Raw genomic sequence first — 27,217 nt, 5'->3', positions numbered from 1 at the left:
CTGGAGCCAGCGTGGGGCCACCCCGCTTTTCTTGGGGGTCACTGCTCCCCGTCTACCGCCGTCCGGCCTCGGTGCCATGAGGTTTGGGGTCACCCTGCTCCTGGCCTGGCCCTGGGTGCTCCACGCAGGGTGAGGAGCACGTCCAGGGTGCCGGCGAACCCTGCGCGCCGAGTGCGGGAGCCGTCCCCGGGTTTGGTGGGGTGCTGGGGGACTCGGCCGCTGCGGCTCCGTGCGTCATCGCGCCGTCGTTCCCAGCCTCCTGCCGAGCCCCCGTCAAAGCCCTGCGGTGGGAAGCGCCAGAGGAAGCGGCTCGGTGGAGTAAACAGGCGAGTTTGTGGCTGCTGGCACTGCCGGGGCCCGGGGCCTCGGCCGCCGCCAAACACGCCGCCTAATTATTTGCAGCTTCTCCAAAAACACGCATCACCCCTGCTCCGGCTCCTCCCGCCCAGCACCCAGCACTCAGCTGGGACGGCCACAGCCCCCCGGGCACCCGCTGGCCTCCGTGGGCTAGAGGGATGCTCGGCTGGTGGCCCGTGGTTTCAGCTGTGGCGGAGCGTGGTTTCCCAGTGGCCAGCGCAGACAAGGCTGGAGCTGGAGTTAGGGAAGCGCTGCGGCAGAGCCCACCTCGGTTGGCGCCGGGCACCCCTCCGCACCCTTTTCCGGCCCCACGGTCGCATCCTGCCCCTCTGGAGCATCAAACCGTGCCGGGGCCGACCGGCATCCCCTGCATCCTCCCGATGAAGCCGTAGGGTCTGGGAGCGGGACAGGGATCTCCGCTGGAAAGAGGAGCCCTGGAAGGCGGCCCAGGAGGGGAGACTCCTGCTTCCTGCATGTTGTTTGGAGAACAAACTCTGGTAATAACAGCAGGATCCAGACACATCCCGGACGCCACAGCCAAAGCGTTTCCTTGCCAGGGAAGCCGGCAAAGCTCCGACCCGGCTGGGGGATGCTGCCGCCGAGCCTGGCAGGGGATGCGGGACGCAGCGTTCGGCCCGTGGGATGCTCTCGCTTTGGGATGGGCTGGCACGGTGCTCCGGGCTCGTCCCTGGCACGGAGCCACCGGCCGCCGCGGTGGGGTTATGCCGGAGCGTGTGATGTGGTTGCTGGCGGCTCCGTTATCCCCGGAGGTCCCTTCTAACGCGGTGCTGGCTAATTAGATCAGCCCGCCGGCCCCATTAGCGTAAGAGCCGGTGAAAACCCCGGCTCCGCTGTCCCAAGTTGAAAGGCGATCGATGGCGTTGTGTCAGTCCCGCTCCGATGCCCGGGGGAATCGAATCCTCGTAAATCTTCCCAACGGCGATCAAACAGACCCTACTCAATTATCAGCCGCCAAATAAAGCGATCGTTAGCCCCGGACGCGTGCCTAACGAGCTCATTAAGGTACCGGATCAATGGCAGGGAGAGGGCAGGCTGAGCGGGAGAGCAGGATCCGGCCGTGCGGCAGCGTGCCGGGGGGCTCGGGGGGCTGCCAGCCCGCAGCGTGGGGCCCCCGGGGTTGGAAACCACCGATGGGCAGCGGCGACGGCGGCTTCCTGCCTCGTGCCTCCGGCGTTTCGACACCAGGAAGGGCTGGAGGGCGAGGGAAGGCTCCGCGCTTCCTCCTTCCCTCCCTCCGGCTCCGGCAGCGGCGGTGGGCGAGGGTCCCCCCGGCAGCCGGCGGCTGCTGCAGGGCGAGTGGTCACCGTGTCCCCGCGTGCCCCTTCCCCGCTCCCACGGGTGCTTTCCGATGGAGCTCTGCCCGTCGGGTTGTGCGTCCGTGGAGGTCTCGCTGGGGGGCAGCCGGGGCTCCTGCCCCCACGGCGCGGGGCCCCCCAGACTCCTGCCCCCACAGCGTGGGGCTGCGTGGGGCTGCTGCCCGCGGCGTGGGGCCAGGGCCGGCGGTGAGTAATTGTTTCCTGCTCGGCGCTTCTGCAGCGCCCGCCACCGACCTCGCCGTCGCCGGGGTTCGTTAGCGGCTTCGTGCGTGTCGCGAGGGACGGGGCAGGAGGCATCGCCGCTCCCCGCAGCCGCAGCCTCCCGGGGGGGGCTGGCAGCGGCACCGGCCGAGCCTCCGTCCTTTGGCCGCCTTTCCCGGGGCTCCCCGGCACGGCGTCAGGATCCGGGGTCTCCCCTGGGTGCTGGTCCCTGGGGAGGGGGACGTGGGGTGACGGGCTGGCAGAGGATGCTCCTCGCCCTGCTTTTGTGGAACGCCTCGTTAATTACCCTGACCCCCCCCCGGAAATTGCTCCGGGCTCTCAGGAGGGTGGATCGCCCCCTCCCCCCCGGCTCTACGGGCTGGGGGCTCTGCTCCTCCCTTGGCCTTAAAACCCAGTTAATTAATTAAGGGTGGGGAAGGGGAACGCCGGGTGACGGCGCTGTGCCCTTCCCTGGTCAGCCCAGGCCCTTTGCGCCCCCCGGCCCCCCCTCACTGAATGGCGGCAGCGTTCCCGTGAACGCCGGCTCGGCAGGATCGGGCCCTCGCCCTGCGCGCCGGGGGCCGCGGCGCCGGCAAAGCCTCGCGCCCTCGGGATTGCTCTGCTGGGAAAACCGAACGTCCCCCGCGCCGAGGAGAGGCCGCCCGGGCCGGGCCGGCGGGATGTTCCCGACCTTCCCGACGTTCCCGGTGGCTTTGGGACGGCCGATGCGTTGTCACGCAGGGGGACACAGGGGTGCGGGGACGCGGGGACACAGGGATGCAGGGATGTGAGAACGCAGGGATATGGGGACGTAGGGATGCTGGGATGCAGGGGTGCTGGGACACAGGGATGTGGGAATGCAGGGATGCAGGGACACGGGGACGCAGACACGCAGACACGCAGGCACACGTGTGCTGACCCCGGGGGCCCTGCCTGGTGTGGGGCTGCCCCCCCCCCGTGCTGGCTTTCCCTGCCGGGGCGTCCCTGCGCTCCCCGCTTTCCCCGGGCGAAGGGCCATACCCCCTGCCGGAGGGGACGTGGGGAAACTGAGGCACAGCATAAGAGCACCCTCCTGCCTCTGGGGTGGGTGATGCCGGAGGTTTGCCGGACCAGCTCAGCACCCTGCTCGCCTCCGGCCCCAGCTCAGCACCCTACCCTCCTCCTCCTCCTGCCCGGGCTTCCCCAGCCTGGGAGCTGCTGCCGGAGGTGGCGGCTGGGCTGGAAGCAGATGCGGGGCCGGGCCGTTTCCCGGCAGAACCCGGCCTTTTCGCTCACAGGGAATGCTGAATTCTAGCAATCCCCCTTCTCTCCCCTCTTTTGCCAGTTGCTGTGTCTCCAGCGGAGGAAGCCCCCTCCCGTGGGGGCTGGGGCGCGCGGCTCTGTTCCCGGGAACCCCGGCCACCCCCGGAATCTCCCTGGGATTTCGGGGGTGGTGGCAACTCGCTCCCTGACGGAGCGACGCCACTTGCGGTTGCCCATGTGGTGGGGCCACGTCCTGCTCCCCGGCTGCGCGTGCCGCGGAGCCGCGCGGTGCCTTGCCAGGTGCTCCGGTCCCCGGTGACCCGGCGGCGATGCCTGCCGGGTGACGATGCCACCGGGCATGGGAGCAGGGGAATGAGCGTCCCCGGTAGCCCAGTGCTGTGCCGGGCCAGTGAGGCGGGTGCTGGGGCTGGCTGGCACTTGGGAGCGCTCCCGGCACTGCTGTCCCTCCTGTGTGGGCTGGCACGTGGGCATGGGGGTGAGGGTGGCCCTGGCACGTGGGCACAGGGATGAGGGACACCCCGGCACGTGCGGCAGCTCCGTGGATGCTCCCGTTAAGGGACCGACCCACTGGCCCTTGGCTGTGCCAGGACCCTGCCCGGCGTGTGGCCACGCGTCCCGCGGCGCATCCCGCCCCGTTGCCGGGGTTATGGTTGCCCCCGGCTCCGGCACCGTGTGTGTGACCTGCCCCCGACCGGCACCGCTTGGTTTTCCTTCCCCCCTTGTGCCGCACGAACCCGCCGGCGGCCGCTTTCCCTGCCCGCGCCTCGGCGGGGTGCAGGCAAACGCAGGCAGCGGGGTGCCGGCAGCTCTCCCTCGCTGTGGGGCGAGGGGCCGTCCCGGCAGCGCCTGGAAGAGGCCCCGGTATTCTGGCAGAGCCGAGCAGCCGCCCTGGGAATTGTTTTTCCCAGCCCGAGCGGCCGTCGCTAATCTTCCCGGATGGTTTTAATGGAATTTAAAGGCGAGGAGGGATTATCGGAGGAGAGCCCATTACGGGTGGCTTCGTGCCAGGGCGGGCTCTGAACAGCCTCCGAAATCGGGCGGCACCGGGCGAGGGAGCCCTGCCTGCCCCTGCCCTCTCCCTGCCTGCAGCGGGCGGATCGGGGATGCTCTGGCTTTCCTGGTGCTTGCAATGCCGCGGTGGCGTGTGGGACCCGTGTCCTTCCCCCGTGGCTCTGTGGGGTCTTGCAGAGGGATTTTGGGGGGCTCAGGGCGTGCCTGGGGGCTGTTCCCGCGGTGCAGGGCATCCCCCGGGATGGAGGGTGGATGGGCAGGAGCACCCCGCTCTCTCCTCCCCTCTCCAGGGGCTTTGTGATCCAACCATCCGCTCCGTGTCCCGTGGGGCGGAGGTGACGGTGGGGGTGCAAATGTGCCGGAGTGGGGGTTCATCCCTCGGGGTGCCCCTGTCCTGGGTGACATGTCCCCACAGCTCCCTGGGCACCCACAGGCTCGTCCCCATCCCCGGGGGAGCCGCCGCGCCCCCAGCCCTCGCCCCAACCCCCTTTTTAACATCCACGTCTGCGGCGCAAACCTTATTTTTAATTTACTTTCAGGTAATTAGAAACAAATTAAAGCCATAAAGAGAGAGGAAGGTGCTGGAAGGGTGCTGGGATGCGGCTCTGCTGCCTGCAGGCTTTGGGTTGCTGCCCATCATGGTGGTATCTGGGCGCCTTCCCCATGCGATCTGCTGCGCTGGCTTCCCCACGCCTCTCCTTTCCGGCGCAGGGCGCTGGCAGCGGCTGCTCGTTCATCGGGATGCCGAGGGCTGGCCGGATCCCGGCGCCCATCGGGGCCGCGCCGGCGCGTGCTTCTCCCCCCGGGGACCCTTCCCCGCGCCGCTCGGCCTGGGCTGGGGGAACCGCATCCTTCTCCTGGGGTGGGCTGAGCAGCGACGCGTGCCGGGGGGCTGCGCGGCTCGCCGGGGGCTCCCCGCTGCCGTGCTGTTCCCTGGCTTGCAGAAAGCTTGGCGTCACACGGCGGGGCCTTTGCGTGGCACCTTGCACGGCACCTTGCACGGCACCTTGCACGGCGGGGACCTTGCGCGGCACCTTGCACGGCACCTCGTGCTGCACCTGGCACGGCGGGGCCTTTGCGCAGCCCCTTGCCCAGCCGTAGAGCCGCGCAGCCCCCGGGCGTCCCGTCAGACCAGTGCAGGGACCCCCCCAAAAGCCGAGTCCCCCGGGGCAGGAGGCTGCCGGGACGCCCTGCCTGCTGCAGGCGAGGGGCCAAACCCCTCCCTGGCGTAGCCGCGCTGCGGGAAGGCGCCCGGCCCTGCCTCCGCGCCGGCCCCCGCCAGCCCCCACGTGCCGGCCGGGTGGTAAACTGAGGCACGGGCCGGGGCCGGCTGCCGCCGGGGGGGTGCAGGGACAGGGACCGACCGTCCAGGCTCCCTGGTGCCGCAGGGGGTCGGGTACCGTCACCCGCCCGCTGCCACCCTGGCGCGATGCAAACGCAGCCGGCGGCACCCGTGGGTGCCCCGTGCCCCAGCGCTGACCCCCTCGCCTTTGCTCTTTTGCAGGGTGTTTAAGAAAGCCAGTCCCAACGGGAAGGTAAGCGGGGGCCGGTGGCTCCCCGGGGAGATGGTGGGAAGCAGGGAGGGCTGCTGCTTCCAGGGGTGACCCCCAGCCCCAAAAGCCTGCGAGCACAGCCGGGAGAGGGGGGCGGGCACGTCCCCAGGCCCCAGAGGTGCCCTGCAAGCTGCTTGCTGCCCGAGCACCCTGCCGCGCCAGCCCGAAGGGAGACGGCGGCACGGCGGGGCTGGGGGGCTTGCCCACGGTCAGGGGTGCAGCCGGTGGCGGGGCTACCTGCAGCCTCCCCGGGGGGCGCGCAGACGGGTGCCGGGGTCCGGCCGGGGGTGCCGGGGCTGCGTGGCTGGGGGCAACTCGCATTCGGTGCCAGGGATGCCGAGCCGGGGACCGTCCGAGCCGCCGGCAACGTGCACCGGCACCGGGGCTCGCTCCCGGCTTGGAGCCGGTGTCCCTCTGGGTGCCCAGTACCCCCGGCCGTTCCCAGGGAGGACACGTCTGCTGACCCTTGGGTGATGTGTCTGTGCCCCGTGCCTCAGTTTCCCCATCAGGGGAGAGCCGGGAGGGCGATGCTGTGGGGTTCAGCCCCACCCCACCGGCAAGACCCTCGGGGACAAGCCCATGGGGTGCCGACTGGGGCTTGACCTTGACCCAGATGTCCCCAGATGCCAAGTGGCTCCAGATGCCTCCAGTTCTGGGGGACATCTGGAGGGGTTCCAGGCTTTGGCTGGGGCCGGGGCTGGCTTTTGGATGCCACAGGGATGGGGTAGCACATGGGGACCATGGGGGTGATGGACCCCAGGGGGTGGTGACTCGATGGGGGGACCCCAGGACACCCCCCAGAGCTCTGCCAGGACGGACCCGGCCACGGGAGCCCGGAGGCTGCTCTGGGCATCCCTGACCCCCCGTCCCTCCCGCAGCTCACCGTCTACCTGGGGAAGAGGGATTTCGTGGATCACATCGACGTGGTGGACCCCGTGGGTACGTGGGGCTGGCGGGGGGGAGCTCAGTTTGGGTGGAGGGACGTGCCGGGATGGGCTGGGCTCGCTTGAGCCTGCGTGAGAGGGAGGAAAGGTTTTTGGGGAGCGGGGACCCCTCGGGAGGTGCCCTGGGGACGTCCCCCTCCCCTGGCAGCGGACAGCCGCTGGACGAGCCCCCGCGCCGGAGGAGTCGGAAAACAGCCGGTTTTGGGTCGTCTTGTGTCTTAGTCCTCGTTTAAGTTCCCTGTGGCTCCGGTCGCCCCGGGAGGCAGAGCCCGCATCCCCCGCCTCTCGCCCCGCAGGGAGAAGGCTTTAAAAATGCAGAGAGACCTTGAGAGGTGTCCCAGCTCCCCTCCTAACCCTGCTGGCGCGTCCCCCCGCTCCTGCCCGCGTCCCCCCCGTCCCCGCGGCGCGTCCCCTGACGCTGCGCTCTTCCCCTGCAGACGGCGTGGTGCTGGTGGATCCCGAGTACCTGAAGGAGAGAAAAGGTAACGGCTCCCCGCGGGGTCCCTCGTGCCTGGGGCCACGGGGTGGCACCGCCGCGGGGGACGGCTGGTGGCCCCGTGCCATCCTGCCCTGGCGCTGGCGTCTCTGGGCCCGCGGGTGACATTTTCCAGCCCCCTGTCCCCACGGCGGGTGCCCTGTCCTGCAGAGGGTGGGGGTCCTGTGGTGGGCGCCCCAAGGCATGGCTGGCAGGTCCCCGGGCTGTGTCCCCATCTCCCGACCATGGCACCTCCTGGGAGCCACCCCCACCTCCCGGTGCTGGTGGGACTGGGATGAGCCGTGATGCCACCACGCCGTGATGCCACCACGCCGTGGTGCCACCATGGCATGACGCCACCATGGCATGATGTCACTACGCCATGATACCACCATGCCATGGTACTATCCAGCCGTGGCGCCACCACGCCGTGATGCCACTCTGCCACCAACCTCCACCCCTTGTCACCCTCAGTCTTCGTGACGTTGACCTGCGCCTTCCGCTACGGCCGCGAGGACCTGGACGTGCTGGGGCTGACCTTCCGCAAGGACCTCTTCGTGGCCAACGCGCAGGCCTTCCCCCCGGTCCCCGAGGAGAAGAAGCCCCTGACGCGGCTGCAGGAGCGGCTGATCAAGAAACTGGGCGAGCATGCCTACCCCTTCACCTTCGAGGTAGGGTGGCAGCGGGTGGCGATGCTCCTGGGCTGCTGGAGGGGACGGGGACCCCCAGTTGGGGACACCGAGGTCCCCTCCAGCCCTGTGGGGTCACGGCTGGGGGTGAGATGCTGCCACCCATGATGAAAACGCGGCTTTGGATAGTGGGTCTTAAAACTCGGGAGCAAAAGGCTCCACCAGTGGGGAAACTGAGGCACGGGGTGCATGCCGGCACGGGGGGGGCCACGCCCTGAGCGTGACTGGGGCAGTGACGCCGTCCCGGGGTGCTCCCCCAAAGCGACGCAGAGCCTGGGCAGCGCCGGTGGGGAACGGGGCGGGGGATAAACCCCCATTTTGTGCTTCCGCACCCCGAATTTCCCCAGCGCGGCTCCGGCAGCGGCAGCCGCCCCTCCCGGAGCTGCGGGGACCCGGTGGCATTTTGCAGGCTTGAGCCTCACAAACAGCCCCCAGCCCCTGCGAGATGACCCGAATTCCTCCAAATCCCCCAGATATGGCCCCCGCCCCGCCCCCCCATGGATTTCCGTAACCCTTCGGGGTTTGGGTCTGGGGAGGCCGAGCCGCTGCCCAGGGTGGTTATGGAGCGGGACTTGGGTTGAAATAGGGCCAGAAGGAAAAGGGCGCCGTGCAATTAGCAAATGCAATTAGGAAAATGAGGAAATCCGTCCTGGCTGTCCCGCCGGGAAGGGGAAGCGCCAGCAAAAGCCGGGGCAGCACCGGGAGGGGATGCAGCGCCCGGCCCTGCAGCCGAGGGGTGATGCCGCCGGTCTCCGGGACAAAGAGCCGGCTTGGGATGGGGGTCCCGGCCCCGCTCCTAACCCCGCTGTCCCCTTCAGATCCCCCCCAACCTGCCGTGCTCCGTCACGCTGCAGCCGGGTCCGGAGGACACGGGGAAGGTAAGGTCCCCCTGTCCTTGTTGCCACCGGGCAGTGGTGACCAGCCGTGGGTTGGGGTCACCTCTTGGGGGGGTGCAAAAGGGTTTCTCCGCCTCCTCCTCTGCCCCCTCCTGGGTTCCAGGCCTGCGGTGTGGACTACGAGGTCAAAGCTTTCTGTGCAGAGAACCTGGAGGAGAAGATTCACAAGAGGTGAGCGGAGAGGATCCCTCCAGCCTGGGTGGGAGCCACATCCCCGGGGTGCTGGCTGCGACCCGGCACTGGGGGTGGGGCACCCCGGTTTGCTACCTCTGGTGGGTGAGGTGGGGATAGGATGGAGATGTCCTCCATGATGGGGCTGGAACAGGAGATGTCCTCCATGATGGGGCTGGGACAGAGATGTTTTCTAGGCTGGGGCTGGAGCTGGGATGATGATGTTCACCAGGCTGCAGCTGGGACGGAGATTTTCTCTAGGTTGGGGCTGTGACGGAGACGTCCTCTGGGCTGGGGCTCTGGACTGGGGCTGGGATGGAGATGTCCTCTGGACTGGAGCTGGGATGGAGATGTCCTCTGGGTTGGGATAGAGATGTCCTCTGAACTGGGGCTGGGATGGTGATGCTCTCCAGGACAGAGGTGTTCCCGAAGGTGTAGCTGGGATGAAGATACTTTCCAGGTTAGGGATGGGTGAGGGATGATCTCGGGGTTGGGATGGAGACATCTACCGCTGCGCTGCAGGCAAGGAGCCCAGCGCTGCCATGACGTGGGACCTGGCACGGCCGTGGGGCTCCCCCCTCGCAGCCCAGGCGAGGTGGGCATCCAGCCAGCACCTCCCACGACATCCTTCTCCTGACCCAGCACAGCAGAAGAAAAGAAGGATCTGACCCCAAAATGGGCCAAGAAAGAGGGCAGCCTGCAGGCAGAGCTGCCTGCAAGCAGTCCAAAGCCTGGGTTCTCCTCTCGCCATCTCCCCCCAGGAACTCGGTGCGTCTGGTGATCCGTAAGGTCCAGTACGCGCCGGAGCGACCCGGCCCCCAGCCCATGGCAGAGACCACCCGGCAGTTCCTCATGTCGGACAAACCGCTACACCTCGAGGCGTCCCTGGACAAGGAGGTGGGCGAGGACTGGGGAGGGGACACTGGTGGGGCGACCTCAGTGAGGGTGGGGACCTCACCGTCCCCCCTCCTTTGCTCTCCCTGCAGATCTACTACCACGGAGAGCCCATCAGCGTCAATGTCCACGTCACCAACAACACCAACAAGACGGTGAAGAAGATTAAAATCTCAGGTGAGGAGCATGGCTTCGCCCGCCCCGGCTGCCGTCCCCGTCCCCGCGGGGGCCCTCCCCGACCCCCGTCTCTCCATCTCTCGCCCCAGTGCGCCAGTACGCCGACATCTGCCTCTTCAACACCGCCCAGTACAAGTGCCCGGTGGCCGTGGAGGATGCTGAGTGAGTACTGGCTGTTTGGGGACATCGCGAGGGCCCCGGGGACCTCGGAGGAGCCTTGGAGGACTCCTGCCACCATGCAGCACCTTCAGAGCAGTGGGATGTTGCATTCAGTGAGCAGGTCCTGGTGGGAGGAGTGGGGAGATGGAGACCCTTTTATTGATGGTGCTCTGGGGGACGTCACCCTCGGTGTCCCCCCGGCCAGAGATGAACAGGCTGGGGCAGGGACAGCGATGTCTGCTACATTGGGTGTGCACTTGGGATGGAGATGAGTGGTGCGGGTGACACGCCTGAGGGACGGGATGACCAACCGGAGGGACATGGACAAGCTCAAGGAATGGGCCCAGTGAACCTCATGAGGGTCAACAAGGCCAAGGGCAGGGTCCTGCACCTGGGTCGGGGCAACCCCTGGTAACAGCACAGGCTGGGGGGTGAAGGGATGGAGAGCAGCCCCATGGAGAAGGACTTGGGGGTCCTGGTGGGTGAAAAGCTGGACAGGAGCTGGCAACGTGCGCTCACAGCCCAGAAGCCAACCATGTCCTGGGCTGCCCCCAAAGCCGCGTGGCCAGCGGGGCGAGGGAGGGGGTTCTGCCCCTCTGCCCCGCTCTGGGGAGACGACCCCCCTGCAGTGCCGCGTCCAGCTCTGGAGCCCTCGGCACAGGAGAGACACGGACCTGCTGGAGCGGGGCCGGAGGAGGCCCCAGCAACGCTCCGAGGGCTGGAACAGCTCTGCTGGGAGGACAGGCTGGGAGAGCTGGGGGGGCTCAGCCTGGAGCAGAGAAGGCTCCGGGGAGACCTTAGTGCAGCTGCCAGGGCTGAGAGGGGCTGAGGAGAAAGATGGGGACAGACTTTTTAGCAGGGCCTGTAGCGACAGGACAAGGGGTAACGGTTTTAAACTGAAAGAGGGCAGATTCAGACTAGATCTAAGGAAGAAATTTTTGACACTGAGGCTGGTGAAACCCTGGCCCAGGTTGCCCAGAGAGGTGGTGGATGCCCCATCCCTGGAAACATCCCAGGTCAGGTTGGACGAGGCTCTGAGCAACCTGCTCGAGTTGGGAATGTCCCTGCTTATGGTGTGGGGTGGGACTAGATGGCCCTGAAAGGTCCCTTCCCACCCAAAGATTCTATGATTCTATGTCTGGGCTGGCTTGGACTTGGGAAGCAGATGTCCTCCAGGCTGGGCCTGGGACTGAGATGTTCCCTGGGCTGGGATGGAGATGTCCAGGGTGGCCCGTGGGGCTGCTGGAGCTGTGGGGGGAGCTGCAGGGGTGCCACAGGGCTCTGGCTGATGGTGGCTGTTGTCTCCAGCGACATGGTGGCCCCGAGCTCGACGTTCTGCAAAGTCTACACCCTGACCCCCTTCCTCGCCAACAACCGGGAGAAGCGGGGGCTGGCGCTGGACGGCAAGCTCAAGCACGAGGACACCAACCTGGCCTCCAGCACACTGTGAGCCCCCCCGGACCCCCGGGGCTCCTGCTCCCTCTGGCAGCGCGGGGGGGCTTGGGGGAGGACCGAGCCCCGGTGGGCATCCGGCTCCTGCTCCAGGGGTGATGCTCAGGGCGGCGGAGACCCCGTGGGGGGGGACCTTCGAGAGAACGGGGGGCTGGTCCCCACGGGCATCCCCTCGCTGATCCTCCCCCGCCCCTTCCTCCAGGTTACGGGACGGAGCCAACAAGGAGATCCTGGGCATTATCGTCTCCTACAAGGTGAAGGTGAAGCTGGTGGTGTCCCGAGGAGGGTGAGTGATGGGGCTGCACCCCCTCTCTTCCCTTGCTCTCCTCTGGGCTTGGGACCGGCCTCAGCGCGTCCCCCGGCATGCTGCGAGGTTCCTGGGACGGTGAAGCCACCCTTCCTGGGGACGCCGGCGTGGCCACTGCCGGGGGGGTCGTTCACCCGCACAACCCCGCGCTCCCCCTTCTCTGTGCCGCAGCACCTTTTGCAGGATGGGGCCCCGCTTGCAGCCCTCCCGTGCTGCGGATGGGGCCCGTGACCCCCCCAAACCTCCCCTGGGACTCAGCAGCATGGGGGGGGCACACACAAGGCGGGGGGTCGCATGTCCTTGGGGACCGGTGACTAACGTGTTCTCTCCTTCGACCCACGCCAGCCTGCTGGGAGACCTCGCCTCCAGGTAACGCCCGCGCCGCTCCCCCCGAACGCCCCCCGGTCGCCGCCGCAGCCCCCCCATTGCACCCTCCGGCCCCTCGGTCCCCTCCGCTGCCAGCCCGACCCCACGCTCGTCCTTGGGATGCCACCGCCGTTGGGGTCACCACCTCACCCGAAGCCAAAAGCCAAGCGGCCCACAGAGGTGGTGGTGCTGGGGCTGATGGCGGGGGCCGGCTCCTGCGTCCCCCCCCGGCGTGCCAGGGCGGTGGGGCCGGTGCGAGAAGGGCCCGTGGGTGCTGCTGGGGACGTGGAGCACGGAGGTGGCTCCTCGGGGCTGAGCTTCGCCAGCCGTGGGGAGGAGGGTCTCCGGCGCTTTCCCGGTTTCAATCCTCACACCGCGCCCCTCCCGCCGGGTCCCGTGGGTGTCACGGCTCCCGGTGCCCACCCACGCCTGTTCGCCGTTCCCGGGCGGACGCTGGGGCTGGAGCTGACGCACACAACAGGCTTTTCCGCCCTGCTGCAACACGCCTGCGGGTGGAAGAGGCAGAGCTTCGTCCTACCCTGTTCCCGGAAGAGCTCGGGGCCGTGTTCCGGCTGTCCCACCCTGCTGAGCACGGGGAAACTCAGTGCACCTCCCTCCCGCAGCGCCGGGGGTGCCCGGGCCCCGCCGCCGTTTACGCGGCGCCGCCGGCACGCAGCCTAAACCCGGGGGATTTGCAGCCCCAGCTGCTGATAAGCTGCTAAAAGGCAGATTTTTGCTGCCCTGGTCTCCTCCCTCGTGCCCTCCGGCCGGCCCAGCCGCCGGCCCCACAGGCGGGGGGTTGTGCTGATCCCAAACCACGGGGTCAAGCTCAAGCAAGAAGCGCGTAAAGAGGCCACACGGAGGTTATACAGGTTTTTGCCCCCGCTCCCCCCAAATTTGCCGCGCTCTGCCTGCGACGTGCGGGCAGCCCCGTGCCTCACGCCGGCATCTCTTGCAGCGACGTCGCGGTGGAGCTGCCCTTCACGCTGATGCATCCCAAACCCAAGGAGGAACCGGCACACCGGGACGGTGAGCGTCTGGCCCTGGCTGTGGGGCAGCCCCACTTTGGGGTGGTGTGGGGCAGAGGGGTCAGCCCGCTCCCCTCTCCGTGCCGCCGAGGCTGCGCCATGCCCGATGGCGATTCCAGCTCCCGGCGAGCCCGCCGTGACCCCTTTGCCGGGCAGCTAAAACCGTGGGGGTGCCCCCATCACCCCGGTGCAGCCAAACCCCAGGGGGGGTGTCACAGCCACCCGGTGGGCTGGCGGTGACCACCCGGGGGTCTGCGGTGACTAACCCTGTGCCATACTTCCCTCTCTTCAGTTCCAGAGAACGAGGCGCCCATAGATACAAATCTGATAGAGCTTGACACAAAGTAAGAGAAAAAAACCCCGCACGCCCCCCGCCCCGGGTCCGTGCGGGAATGCGAAGCGTTTGCAGAGGTTGCATGCACCCCCCTAACCCACTAACGCCCGCCGCGCCGCGGCATCGGCGCGCCGCGCCGAACCCCGCGCACGTAACCCGTAACGCATGCCGCGCCCGCCTCTCTTCTCTCCTCCCTCGCCGTCTCCCCGCATGGCTTCCCAAAAACGGAGAGGAACCGCAGCAAGAAAGCGCCCGCCGGGATCGCGGCGGTCGGGGCGGGGGGGCTGTCCCCCCGCGCTGCCCCCGGGGGTGGGGGTGCATGCCCCGCGGCCGGCGATGCCACGGCCGCGTTAATCGCTAACGCTGCGTTTGGGCTGGAATAAGCGGTTTTGGGAGGTTTTTGCAGTGCTCTGCCAGCCCGGCCGCTCTCGGAGGAGCGGAGCAAACGGTGTGGACGGCCCCGGCGACGCCGCGGGCCGCCGATGCGGAGCTGCGCCTGCCGCGCATCACTCCTGGGCTGCTCGGCTTGCTCACCGAGCACGCGCCGAGGCAGCCACCCGTCTGGGGGCTTTTTTGGGGGTGCAGAGGGCAAGCACCGGTAAAGCTTGGAAAAACGAAGCTGTTTGCTGAAGGACGGGGTTTTACGGACCCTCCGAGCTGCTGCGATGCCGCGGGGCGGGTTGGGCGTGCGGGAACACGCCTGCCTTCGCCGCGCGAGCCGGGTCAGCCTTGCAGCGGGTGCCCCCAATTCCTGGGCTCGCCACGAGCCCCGTCCCGCCCCGTAAAGCCCCTCTCCCTCGTGTCTCCGCTAGTGACGACGACATCGTGTTCGAAGACTTCGCCCGCCAGCGACTCAAAGGCATGAAGGACGACAAGGAGGATGAGGAGGAGCGGACGAACTCCCCGCAGCTCAACGACAGATAAGCGAGCCCCCCGCAGCTCGCCGGGCCGGCGTGCGCCAGTAACACCCGTGCATTAGGCTTCTTCTCTTTTGTATAATTATTAATTTTGTTTTCTACCTGTACCGGGAGCCTATGGATCGCCCCGATGGCGACAGCAATTATAACCTTCCAGCTGTGCCGCATTGTCACTCTTCATCCAGAGCTGCTGTTTCCCGTGCAGGGCATGGCCGGAGGGGTGCTGGAGGCAGCGGGGGGGCTGAGGGGTCACCTTAGCCCCCTGCCCCTTCCCCCCCACACTCAGAGCCCTTTCCTATGAGCTGCCTCTTTTACGCGTTTTATAGAAGTCCAGTCTCAACACCAGTTTGCTACGGGGAGGGAGGGGGGTGCAGCAGAATGGGGAGGGTCTTTTCTAGGCAGCCCGCTCATGGGAAAGGGTACCCGCGCGCCTCGAATGTCCCCTCCCGTCTGGCCCTGCTGCATGCGTTCCCTCCCCGGGGTGCACGAGCCTGACCTTGACCCTCGGAGCCTGGCCGAGCCCTGATCCCAGCCGCTCCCCGGCAAAAGACTCAGCCCAGCACCGGGGTTTGGAGCTGGCGAGATGGGTGGGCATCGCTGCCCCTGCTCTTACCCCCCCCAGTCCTTCTAAAGCCGCCAACCCCGGGGGTTTGTTCTTCAGCTGCCTCGGTTTTTACGCCAATAGAGCCTGGAGGAAGCCGGCTCAGAGCCGTGAGTTGCCGGGGCCAGGTGAGGCCAGCGGACTTGGAGCCGGCACGCAGGGACAAGGGCTGGCAGCGGGGCAGCGCAGCCCCCGGGGTCCATGCCACCAGCCACGCGACGCTTGCTCTGGGCGATGCTGCGAACGCCTCTTCTCAGCCACAGCGGGGTCATGGCGTAACAGCCTTGTTCCCAGCGGGGTTACACCAGGGTTGCTTTGGCCCCCCCCAAGCTGCGAAGCTCCCCTGGTTGACGTTTTCCCCCCTACCTGTGCCTGCATGGGGTCAAGCACCTATTTGGGGGTAGGGAGGGAAGGGGAACACAGCATTTACCACTCTAACCAGTGTTTCACCAGATGCTTGTGCCTCCCGCCTCGGGGGTGCCCGTCCTGGGGCTCCCTTGCTGGGGGCCGGGGGACCCATCCCACCCCCCGGACCCGCAGTGGGGTCTGCTGGGGGCTCAGGTCTCCCACCACCGACCGAGAGGCCGTTCTCACTATTTATTGTGCCGTTGAGGTCAGCGTTGTCATCTGAGAGCAACCCATGGGGGTAGCTCTGTCCCCCCCGTCTGGCGGGGTGCAGAGCTGGGTCCCCCCCGTTATTTTTTGGGTAAAGCTGATGGGCAACGTGGTACTTCTTTTTGTAAAGTGGTTACTTTGTACTGTTCATTGATACCTGCTTCTTTGGTTTCTCCACCATATCTGTGATGTTTCTGTGTTCTGTCAAATAAATTATTCTAGTTTATTAAACTCAGAAAAAATAAAATAAAATAGAGTCCCAGTGCCTGGACACTTCTCTTGGCTCAGGACAGGGGAGCTGGCACACTCCTGGGGTCTTCTACAACGTGGCACCCGATCGTGGTACTGGGGGGGACGAAGGCTCTCACCCTCCTCTCTGCTGCTCTGTCCCACCCCAGCAAGTCGAATGCAAACTCACGAGAGCAGATTTCCTTGTTGCAGCATCTCACCATCCCGCAGCTCCTGTCCTCAGCTGCACATTTCCTCACTGGTAAATTAATTTATTCACTCATTAACATGCAAGTACGTCTCCATCAGCATCCCCTCTCCAGCCTTGGTGTTTCCAGCACCTCTGTGGCTGCTGCCTGCCCGTACGTGGGTGCTGGGACACCCCCGCCCGCTCTTCGGGGCTCGGTGTCTGCCTCAGCCGCCCCCCCAAGCCCCCCTTCTCTGGCTGTAGGATGCTTTGGCCATCACGCCTGCCTCCTCCGTGGCATGCCCGGGCTGCCAAGCGCGCACAGACACGGTGGGTAAATGCCAGCTTGGCTCCTGTCCTCGGCTCACACCAAATGTCCACGTGTGTGCGCGCGCTCTGCAAGCTTCGGGCCGTAGCAGAAACCACAGAAATCGATGCTAAAATGCCAGAGGACTTGCGCTAAGCTCTCTCTTGTGCGGGGGGAGCACAGGAGAGCCGCCTCCCCCGGCGCAACCCGCACAGCTCCCGCCACCCTCGTCGCTCTCGGCTAACACCTGAAATGAGAAACGACGAGTGCAGCTTCTGGGCTCCCTGCCAGCAGAGACAGACATCCAGGGCAAGGCATCAACCGACATGTCGCGCTCACGACGGGCTATGCCCTGCCCCAGAAATGCCGGCGTCGCTCCACCAGCTGGGACGCTGAAGACCGGCGCAGATGGACGCGGCCGCCGCCGGGGATCCCGCTCCTCCTGCCAAGGACCAGGGTGAGCAGCCAGCACCTGCCCCGCTTGCGGCGGCTTCGCTGAGCCACGCCGTGCCCGTACCGCAGCGCTTGCGGCAGCCTTCCCCCGGGCGCAGGGAGACGCAGACATTACAATGGGATCCGCGCCAAAGAGCCGGGGAGGAGACGAAGGTTTTCTGTAGGAGATGAGATGCAAGGCCATGCGGTACCCGGTGAGCACGGCCTATTAACGAGCTACTTGTTAAACGAGCAACGTCCGGTCTGCGTCCTGCTGAGGAGCTCCTCATAGCTGATGGTTTAAGAAGTTGTGCCCTAAGGGCTGGCACTGCAGGGCTCGATACACCCAGCAGCTGGTGCCCGCAAGCACAAAGGAAAAGCGACCATCAGAGCGCTCATCGTCAAACCCAACCTGCAGCAGTGGAGGCTCCTCCAGCGCTGTGCTGCTGTGCAGTCCTACCCGGGGTGGCAGAAGGGAGGAACAAGTCCCAGGGCCGATGCTGAGAGCTGGACGCCAGATCTGTGTCACTGTCGTGTGGGATAGGGCGATTTGGATGGCCCTTGGCGCAAACGGAGGTGTGAGAGGATGCTCCAGCTGCCAGGGGAATGGGCACACTGTTAAATCCAGCCAAGGCCAGCCCGTGCCAATCTTCTCCCCACAAATACGGCCCAGCAGTTTTAGAAAGCAATGCAAGATCTCAAAGCAGATGTCTCCAGTCCTTAAAAACACCCAGGCAGCCTCCGAAATCACTGTCAGCAGCAGCGCTGCAAGCATCAGCCTCTTCTCAGCCCCTGGTGTTGCACAAAATAGTTGCGTTACATTTGTCTCTGCTCTCACAATCTCCGTTTGGGCGCAGCAGATTGAGCTCCTGCTCTCGCCGTAGCTCCCCTCGTTGCTGCAGCACACAGCCTCACGCTGCAGAATAAAACCCGGACTCGCCCCGGGTTTGAAATCGTGTCTTCCCAGCAAGGGGCTGAGGAGGAGCCAGGGATGGAGTCCCCAAAACGCCCCCCTTCTCCTTGGACGGACGCAGCAGCACCTGCACGTCTCTGCATAGGATTCAAGTCCACGGCCAAGCCTGGCCAAATAGCCCCCAACACACACGCTTCTGGGCCTGAATTGGGGGACAGCCCCTCAGGGAAGGGCTGTGGCTTGTCCTCTCCCAGGCAAGGGAGGAGAAACCCAGAGTGCAGCTTGCTCTGGCCAGCACCCACAGCACCATTCTGGATCCGCTCCCTGCCAGGAAACGTCTCCCCAGCCCTGCGTGTCCATCCTACTTGCTCTCCCCAGCTGCGATGCCCTGGGGTCAAAGCAGAGATGGAAGCTCTGTGGCCAGCTTGCCTCAGTGAAGACAGGGGTCCTGGAGGACCTTCCCATGGTCCCATGGAGAGCAGAGGTTGGGCACACGCATGTCCAACGCAGCTGCGAGCTGCCCCTTGCCACACTGATGCTGTGGAGTCGGCCCATCTCGGGGGCATCAGCATTTGTGCTGAGGGCAGGGGCCATCCCAACCTACCCCAACATGGGCAAAGCTGGCTCCAGCAAAGCCGGCTCCAGCAAAGCCAAGGACCTCACAGTCACACAACCAGACTCTGACCAAACATTCAGGCACTGCCCGAGGCCCTGAGTGGTGCATTTCTGGGAGAAACACCCTTACCGCCCAGTGCAAGTTCTCCAGCGTCACGTTTAAAGGGAGATCCCCCTGTGCATAATTCCTTCCTATAGCAGCTGCAAGTACTTAGTATTTTGGACATTTCCAGTCCCCTGTCAAATCTGGTTCAAGCTGGACAAGAAGGCTTAAGTTATTTTGGGAAAAAAAAAAAAACAAAAGGGAAGTTTAGATGAGTACAAACTGTGCTATTGCTTAAGCCCCATTTCTCTAGAAAGCCAAGCAAGTTTGCTTCCCTGTCCTCTCTGCACTACCTGCATCGCCGTGACGTAGGATGGGGTCAGGCTTGGTTCTGCTGCTCCTGCTTGTCAGCTCCTCCACCATGTCCCTATGAAGGAGACAGCGAGGATGACAAAGGCTGGTTGCTGGGAAGGCTGCAGTGGTCATCTCCCCTCCTCAGAAGCCACCTCCGCCAAGGCCAGACCCTCACCCTGGTGGGTGTTTCCCTCTAAAGGTTGTGTGTTGTGGAGGAGCTGAGAGAAGCTGCAGCAGCGGAGCTGTGCCCCTCAGTTTGCCAAATCTCCTACTCCCTTACTCTCAAGTACGGGGTGCTTGAGAAAACATCCACCAAGCTCCAGGATCCCACCCTGGGAATCCTCCATGCCTGCATACCCATCAGCCACACGCTGCTCTTCCTGGGACTGCACCTGGTCCCCATCTTGGGCCAGAAAAAGCCACCTCCTAAACTCATGAACCTGGAGGTGTCAGAGCAGGGGAAGGGCATGCTGTGTGCTCCCACAGCAGGCAGGGACAGAGTCAACAGCAGATTAGGAGAGACTGGAAAGCCAGGAGCCCGCCGAGCTGCCCCTCACCGGGGCAGAAATCCTCCCAGGCCACTGGCCAGAACCCATTCACACCAGCATGACATTAGCACAGCTGGACTGGTTTTGCTGGGGACCCTCCAGGGGTGGAGAGGAGGACCAGGCATTCCTGCATGAGCGCTCAGCTCCTCCTGGGCTCAAACAGGCTTTTTTTCTTTGCTGGTACAGCAACCCCTGCTGCTGGTAGGTGACAATGCATCAACCCCCCAGCCTCGGGCAGGACACGCTCCCCCCATTTCACACGCTGCCACGTAGGCAGGGATAGCCTTGGGTGCGGGGTGGAAGAGCCCACATGGCTTGTGCCGGGAGGAGAGCTGCGAGGTGAGCAGCGTGGAGCTTCCCTGCGTTACCGCTATGGCGTGGACGGGAGCAGGGTTTGGCTTCAGCAGCCGCAGGCAGCCAGCTGTTGCCATGACACAGCACAGTTCGGTATGCCGCATTCCCAGCACCAAGGCTTCCCCATCCACTTCAAGCGCCGTCCTCCTGAAATACAACCTTCTCCCCAACTCATCCAGTGCAGCACCCATCTTGCTGTCCTCAACGCCCTCTCTCACCTCAGTTTACCCCCAGCAAAACCGGGAGCCCTTTGCACCTCTCCTCTGAGGGGAAGCGTAACGGCAGCTCCCGACCCCAGAAATAGCCATGAAAAGGCACTCAGAAGCACGAGGGGACAGCAATCGCCAGGTGCTGGGGTGAGGGAGCAGAGCGGACACGGCTCCGCAGATGCTGTGCAAGCATTTGCGCTGCAAGATCCAGGCTGGCCGCTCCAGCACAAGCAACCCCCAGTGCCAGAGCAAGCCAGGGTCCCCCACTTTGCAGGTGAGCACCCCCCGCCCGCATCACTCCCCTGCCTCGCTGCCAGGCTTTGCCACAGCTCTCGACTCCCTCCCCAGCTCCTTGATGAATAAGGATTCATTGAGGTTCACGATAAGGGGACAGTTTTCCCCCCGCAAGTAACACCTTGGTAACAGCGTAGGTGTTGCAAGAGTCATTGCCTGGCTTCCTCAGGCCCAGGAAATCACATTAGCTCGATCAAATTTAAACTTTCAGGCGGTGGGAAAAGAGCCAAAAGATACCAATGCTTTTTCCTAGTCTGGGTGCTCTCCAGTTATGCAGGGGGAGGGCAAAGCTTGTAGCAGGCTGGGGCTGAAAAGGTTGTTCCTGCTCCTTTTGCAGGCTGCAAGCAGGCTGCGTTTGCACCGCAACTTCCTGAGCGGAGGCCACTACTCTGTGACACACGCACGTGATGAAATGCCAGCGCCCATGGGGGGTACAGCCTTCCCCCGGTGCTTCGGGCAACAGCGGGTTAAATATGCCACAGAAGAGCCCATTTCCTCAAACCGTACTCATGCTTTTTTGTGTTTTCTTCTGAAAAGTATGGTGCAGACACGACATGGGTCTACAATAAAATGACAGCAGGATGTTCTCTGCTAGCGGACACGACCAGAACTACAGGCTACTACACAGTCACAGCTATCATTTGAAGGCTGGTACACAGGAGAACAAGTAACACGATCAAAATTTTTACTATATTACAATAGCACTCTTTACAGTTAGTTCTGTTCACTACAACTGTCTCAAAACAGTATCTGCATGCAGATAGGTACCTCGCAGCCTACGCAAACTAGAACATAAGACAGGAAACGCAGCACATCTCACCAAAAGCGTGATCTACCCACAAGCCTGAACCCAGTCCCAAACGTGCAGGGAACCGTCGCTTGCTGCTGACAATAACGTTCTTGGTTTCTGCGGATGCCATGCATGCACTGTGATGAAGGGAGGGCCTCCACTGCTGTCCGATCCGCCGAACGCGTGGCCTTTGTGAACAAAGATCGGCTCTGCTTCCCTGCCAGAGCTGTCCCAGCTCTGCATGTCATACACATGCACGGTCCCATCAAAACCTTGAATAAAAGGGAATCAGAGAGACCGCAGAACTAAATTGCTTTGCTCTAGTCCCATTGGGCTCATGCTCTCAGTAGGGCTCTTGAGACAGAAACGAGGACAAAGGCCCAGACTGACAACCTGTGACAGCAGAACTTCCAAGCCTCCGAGGAGCTTGTCTCAAGCTAACAGCTGCCAGGGAGAACACAGGCCAGATCCAAAAAGCTTGCAGATTTACTAGTCTGAATTTGCAATGCTCTGGCCAAGAGGCAGCCTTGCTGCCCAGCCGGTCTTAGCGCAGTATCCCTGCATCTAGGCTGTCACTGGCACTATCAGGGCAGCGTTTGCTAAGGGTTTGGGGTCTTTGTTCTCCCAGGGGAGAAGTAGGAGTCCCCCGGAACCCATCCAGGCCCCTTCTGTAGTTACTGGGGAGAGGCAGCTGCAGAGGATGATTAGCTCACCCCAGCCAGAAATCCTGCTGGCCCCAGGAGGAGCTTTGAATAAACACCTCAGTTAGGGAGCTGTTGAAGTAAGGTGGGGTGAACTGGGCCTCAACAGAAATGCAGATCAAAAAAGAATCCAGAAAAGGAGATTTCTGCCCAAACCACATACCTGAAATGGCCAGGCAGCTTTCCAGAGCAGGAGCCCAGGAGACGCACAGGAACTCTGCAGCCGAGCTGGGAGAGGGAACTCTGCACTTTGCTGAGGCCAAGGACTCCGAGGTTTTTCTTACATCCGTTAGGGTGAGGTGCCCTCCACTCGAGAGGCAAGCTATGGGCTGGGAGCTTGAGTCAGAGCCTTGAGGTCCGTGCCCGACTCCCATGCACCACCGCTCGCCACACAGCGCTGAGGGGACGGACACAGCCTCCAAGGGACTCTGTGGCTGCCGAACATCAGCCAGGCACAGATGGCCCTTGGCACAGCAGAGGAGCAACGTGTTGCAATCCAGGAATGCCAGGCCGCTGAGCTCCTCGCTGTTTCTGGAGGCTAGAAGAGAGAGGTAGACCTCAGATGCCACGAGGAGCATTTGCATGATTTCTCTGCTGTGATCTTGCCTGAGAAAGCAGATTTCCAGCCTTGTCCCTAGAAGTGGCTTTCAAGCAATGCTACTTAGTTCTTCAAGAGAGCCAGCAGCAGAGACTGACAGCCTGCTTGAGAATTACCTCTGCATGGGATCCATGTGGAGCGGGCACAGTCTGTATCCCTGAAGAGGTGATGTTAACACCCAGGCAGAGGAGACAGGCAGGCTTAGGACTAACACTAGCTCTGTTTGAGCTCCCATGGGGGACCTGACACGGACCAGGGCTCTGAGAGCAGATGCCTCCAGCACTACTCCTCAGCAGTGGGAGTCACATGAGTCCTTGTGGCACAGGGACTCAGCAGAGCCCTGCTGTGACAGACAGACTTGCCTTTCCCTCCTTTTGCTCAGCACAACTGGGCTACAGCCGCTGGACACACATATTTTCCTCAGCAGGGAAGGAAGTGTGTGGGGACTGCATCTTACTGTGTAGGTAAAGGCAGATGGTCTCCAGGACCCCCAGCAAACCAGACCTGGATTAACCACCTCGAGGTAAGGCAGGGCTGGTTTAACGAGGCTGGCATGATTCCTCCTCCCACCCGCACAGACAGAGCACAGAGTAGCACAGAGCTCACTCAGACGCTGATGCTGATTTCAACGACCCCAAGCGATGGGGCTCTGGGGACAGCACCTCCCTCATTTGGGACAACACATGCAGCAGCCCTCTGCTAACCCAATTCTTTGCACTGAAACCATCTATGGAGCTCCTGTAGGGCACAGATTTGGGGCAGAAGCCTGAGAAATCACTGGCATGGCAGTAGTGAGAAGCTGGAGATGGACCAGAGCATTGTAACCTCTTTCCTCAGTACAACGTACTTTCTGCAAATACCTTTATACCCTTTGGCACATATCTGAAAGTATCCACCTGATGAAACGTTTGCCACTTGAGCAGTTAACCTTTGCTTTACCTAACTCCCAACTTTCCAAAAATCCATCATTAGACTTTGTTTGAATACCTGCCATGTAGACATTTTTCCTTGATTCAATCTCTGTAATTTGGACGCTGTTCAGTCTTGAGCCGTGAAGGACCCATGGGGCTCTGGCCGAAATGGTTGCAATTCTAGCCCAAGGTTGCCCAGGGACACTTTCTGTAGGTATGGCACTTACAGATTTAATAACATCTATTTGAAAGAGATGTAAGCAGCTGTAAAACACATCAGGAATCAAGTAATCCACAAGATTAAGCTGTTTCACAAAGATGCCTCACGAAGCTAAGTGCGACTAAACCAATAAGAAATCCAATTATGACTAACCCCCCTCCAGAAAAAAACCACTCCTTCCAACACACCCAGGACTGACAGCAAGCCATTTAAAACCTAGCAACATGCATGGGAAGTTGTGAATCAAGATGCTTATTTTCAATGAAGAAGAATAAGAAAACTTCTAATAGCATTTTGCACTTCCTTTCTGGTGGTTCCAACGTATTTCACAAGAGTGCACAAAGCAACAGCAACCCTTTTCCAGAAGCAGGCAGACATAGGTTTGAGGAATTGAGGCTGTTCATGGTACATCCTGAAAGGTGATGTATGGAGCTTTTTATTTCTAATCCTTGGAGTTATTAAGGGAACATTGTGCCAAATATATGATTAGGGTTTTTGTTTGTATGAGTAAGAGCTCACAAATAAGCAGAAAGCCACTGTGACAGGCCTAAACCTACTAATGCCCTTACGGGGTTTGCGTCGTCGAGCCCACATCTTTCCAAGCCATCAGAATTGGTGTAGACTCTTGTCTCATGCCCTTCTCCAGCCCCTGCCACACAAGGGCAGTCACTCAGGACTTCACTGAATGGGGCTGGCACTCCTCTCCTCATTCTGTGCTCCAGGAAGAGGGGGAAGCTTGACGCAAGGACTACATTGAGAAACTACTCAAGCTCAGAAACATGTTCCCTTACCAGAGTCCTCTGCTGACACCTGCCAGACCTGGAGGGAGCTGTCTGGTGGGCCAGTCGTCACCAGCAAGCTGAGGAAACAAAAAGAACCCCACAAAACTCTTCAGGAGCAGAGAACAGCCTTTTTTCCCTGGGACAAACTGGTCTGCTGCTCCTCCTGTGCTCAGGAGCTCCTGCCTCTGCTTGCAGCAGAGAAGAGGCCATAAGGACGGCAATGCCAGAATGCCCCATGCCAGGGTGCTCTACACAGCCCAGGTGAACACAGTCCCATGCAACGGCATTTAATTAGCACATTTTCCAAAAGTGCAAGACTAAGAATGGCGCAAAGAACCCCAAAGTAGCAACTGGGGCTTGTGTAGGAGAGCTGTACGAGTGAAATGAATCAGCCTGAGGGAAGCGTGTTTGTTTGGTCTACAATCCACAGCAGGAAAAAAACCTTCTGAACCTTGCATACGCAGGGACTTACAGAGCGGTGGCAGCTGCCACTAGTATCCCGCTCTGCCTGCTGAGTACCTCCATGCCGTGCCAAATGCAGAAGGCAGGCATGGGAAAGGCAGAGCAGGGGAAGCTACACAGGCCCCCGCTGCTCAGAAGCGGGATAGGGAGGGATCCCTGGTGAGCCAGCATCGACATCAGCAGCCCCTGTGGCTCACTTCTTGAAGAAGCTGAGGATCCATGCTATCCAGCAGCAGCTTCAGTTTCCCTGCTAGCTGCCCCACAAGACACACCACTGCAGCTTTCAGTACCGCAGCGGTGGGGTGCACCCTGATAGACAGCTCCTCTCCAAACATCACGACAGGGTTCTGGGAGGACCACTATTGTATTGCTGGCCAGTAAATCCTCACTCAGACTCACAGTGCTCTCAGAGCTGGCAGGATTGACCAGCTGGGCTGGGAAGCAGGCAAGAAAAAGGAGCTCACTCTCAGTGGACAAGCCCCCTCTCCATCTCCAGTATGCCCTGGAAGGACCCTGTGGCCATACCTGGTGTCTGGCACATATTTCAGGCTGTACACTGGGCGGTTTGAAAATCCACCACATTCCACCTTGAAATCTCTCTCTGGACATAGGCCCTAGAAATCAGAGACAAAGTCATTTCTTCACACTTAAGGGTGCAGAACTCGGTGTGATCAGTTACCACGAAAAAAAGACAGAGCCACAAGACACACTCGGTAAAGCTCTTGCCCATCCAGTAATGCCTATTTCAACAGGAGCTATAGGATTGAAGGATCCCAATATAGTTAGAGGAAAAAAAGTCTGGAGAAAGCTCCTGCCTAGAACTCTGCCTGGGTTCACTGCTATCCATGCAAGTCTGGCTCAGGAGCTTTCTGCTTACCCAGTGACCAAACACCACCTTCTACTTAAGTGTGGAGGTCACCCACCCAAGGGCCAGCCTCACTGTTCAGCAGTGTGGTCCCCCAGGCTCGGGCATCTCAGCAAGTCCCTTCTTCATTCACCTTGGTGTCCTCATCTGTTCTATTTCCCCATCAAATGCTTTCATTCACACATCTGGAGATGAAGTTTTCATGGCACAAGCTGCCTGAAGAGCAGCAGGATACCTTAATGATTCTATGATTCTATTGGTCAGGCGTTGGAACAGGCTGCCCAAGGAAGCGGTGGAGTCACCATCACTGGAGGTGTTCAAAAAACATGTAGATGTGGCACTTTGGGACATGGTTCAGTGTGGTGGTGTTGGGTTGACGGTTGGACTTGAGGACCTTAGAGGTCCTTTCCAACCTTAACGATTCTGTGATTCTGATTACATGACTGGACTGCCAACCCGCACTACCTCAACTGGACAGCAGCCGGGTGGCTTATGTGCTTTACGTTTCAACCAAAGCTGCTCAAAACCTGGCCAAGCCCTTGTCAGAGCATCAGAGACCAGGTAACAGCTTGTGAAGCCCAGCCTAGCACAGCCTGCTCTCTGAAGACACCAGGCCAAAGAGGCCAGAGAGGTCTGGTGGCACCCTGGCTGCAACACCCACCTGGGTCTCCTTCGCCTGCAGCGTTGGTGGCGGGAGCAGCTGCAGAATCTCGTTCCCACCAGACTGCCCATACCCGGCTACACAGACACCTTGGGGATGGGCACGAAGAGCCAGGGACACGGTGAGGGAAGCCCCCCGCCCCACCTGCCCCACCCTCCCTGATCCAGACCCCCCAGTTACGGTACGGCCCACCCTGAACCCTGCACCTGCACCCAGAGCCCCGGCCCAAGGTGAACCCCGGTGCAGCCCCCGCCACTTGGCGCCACTCCTTCCCCTCGGGGCCCTGCCCCTACACCGTGGCCTCCCCTCTGGGGCCCTGGCCCGGCCCACTGGCCTCCCCTCTCCCCTCTCCCTGGCCGCGGCCTGGCCCCGTGGCCATTTTCCCTACCCGCGTGGCCCCAGCCGCGTGGCCCCAGCCCCTTGGCCCTCTGCGTTCCCCCGGGGTCCCGGCCCGGCCCAGCCACCCTAACCCCCCGCCTCGGGCGGCCCGGCACAACCCCTCTCCTCCTCACTCACGGTTCCCCCGGGTCCATTCAATAACGCGGGTGGGCGCCTGGAGCTCGAAGGTGTGCAAGGCCTCGTACCTGCGTGGAGAGGGAGGGAGGGGAGGTTGGTGGGGCCGGGGGACCGAGGCCGGGCCGGGACCGGGGCTCCCTCACAGGCGCAGGGACTGCAGCAGCCACTCGTCCGCCTCCTCCTCCCCGGCGCCCACCGCCTCCATAGCAACGCCCGCGCGGCGCGCCTGTGACGTCACGCGGCGGCGCGGAGCAGTGACGCCTCCCGGAGAGGCGGGGCTTCCCAAAACCGGTCGCGGCCGGTTGAAGCTGGCGGGTGCCGGCGGCTGTGAGGGAAGTGATGTTCGCGGTCGCCTCTCTGAGGGCAAAGGCCGCGGAGCGCGGGGTGTGCGTGTGGAAAACCCGCGTTATTCCCGCGGGGGTGTTGGGGGTGGCCGCCACCTCCAGGCCACGGATCCTCCGTGGGCAGCGCCTTGGGTGG

General features: G+C 62.8%; 2 protein-coding genes across 2 annotated transcripts; one reads left to right on the top strand and one right to left on the bottom strand.

Annotated features, from left to right (window-relative positions):
- Window positions 1-1,232: 1,232 nt before the first annotated feature.
- Window positions 1,233-14,723, top strand: ARRB1 (arrestin beta 1; the record flags this gene model as incomplete). The annotated part of the gene is made up of 17 exons (XM_082015069.1): window positions 1,233-1,280; window positions 3,220-3,377; window positions 5,674-5,704; window positions 6,601-6,661; window positions 7,104-7,148; window positions 7,616-7,812; window positions 8,649-8,708; window positions 8,830-8,897; window positions 9,659-9,794; window positions 9,884-9,968; window positions 10,058-10,130; window positions 11,436-11,573; window positions 11,782-11,865; window positions 12,232-12,255; window positions 13,211-13,281; window positions 13,573-13,624; window positions 14,427-14,723. 17 exons carry the CDS (start codon window positions 1,233-1,235, stop codon window positions 14,536-14,538), a joined length of 1,443 nt encoding a protein of 480 aa, XP_081871195.1. The 3' UTR covers window positions 14,539-14,723.
- Window positions 14,724-21,063: 6,340 nt separating this feature from the next.
- WDR73 (WD repeat domain 73) lies at window positions 21,064-26,942 on the bottom strand (the record flags this gene model as incomplete). Its single annotated transcript, XM_082004409.1, has 8 exons — window positions 21,064-21,293; window positions 21,886-22,260; window positions 23,308-23,472; window positions 24,243-24,310; window positions 25,221-25,309; window positions 26,222-26,310; window positions 26,738-26,805; window positions 26,881-26,942. The coding sequence occupies 8 exons, from the start codon at window positions 26,940-26,942 to the stop codon at window positions 21,064-21,066; spliced, it is 1,146 nt and encodes a 381-aa protein (XP_081860535.1).
- Window positions 26,943-27,217: the final 275 nt, after the last annotated feature.

This window comes from Phaethon aethereus (assembly GCF_964289735.1).
Source record: "Phaethon aethereus genome assembly, chromosome: 1".
Taxonomy (NCBI): domain Eukaryota; kingdom Metazoa; phylum Chordata; class Aves; order Phaethontiformes; family Phaethontidae; genus Phaethon; species Phaethon aethereus.
Note: the sequence above shows the minus strand (reverse complement) of the source record. Positions and strands in the feature narration are given on the sequence as shown.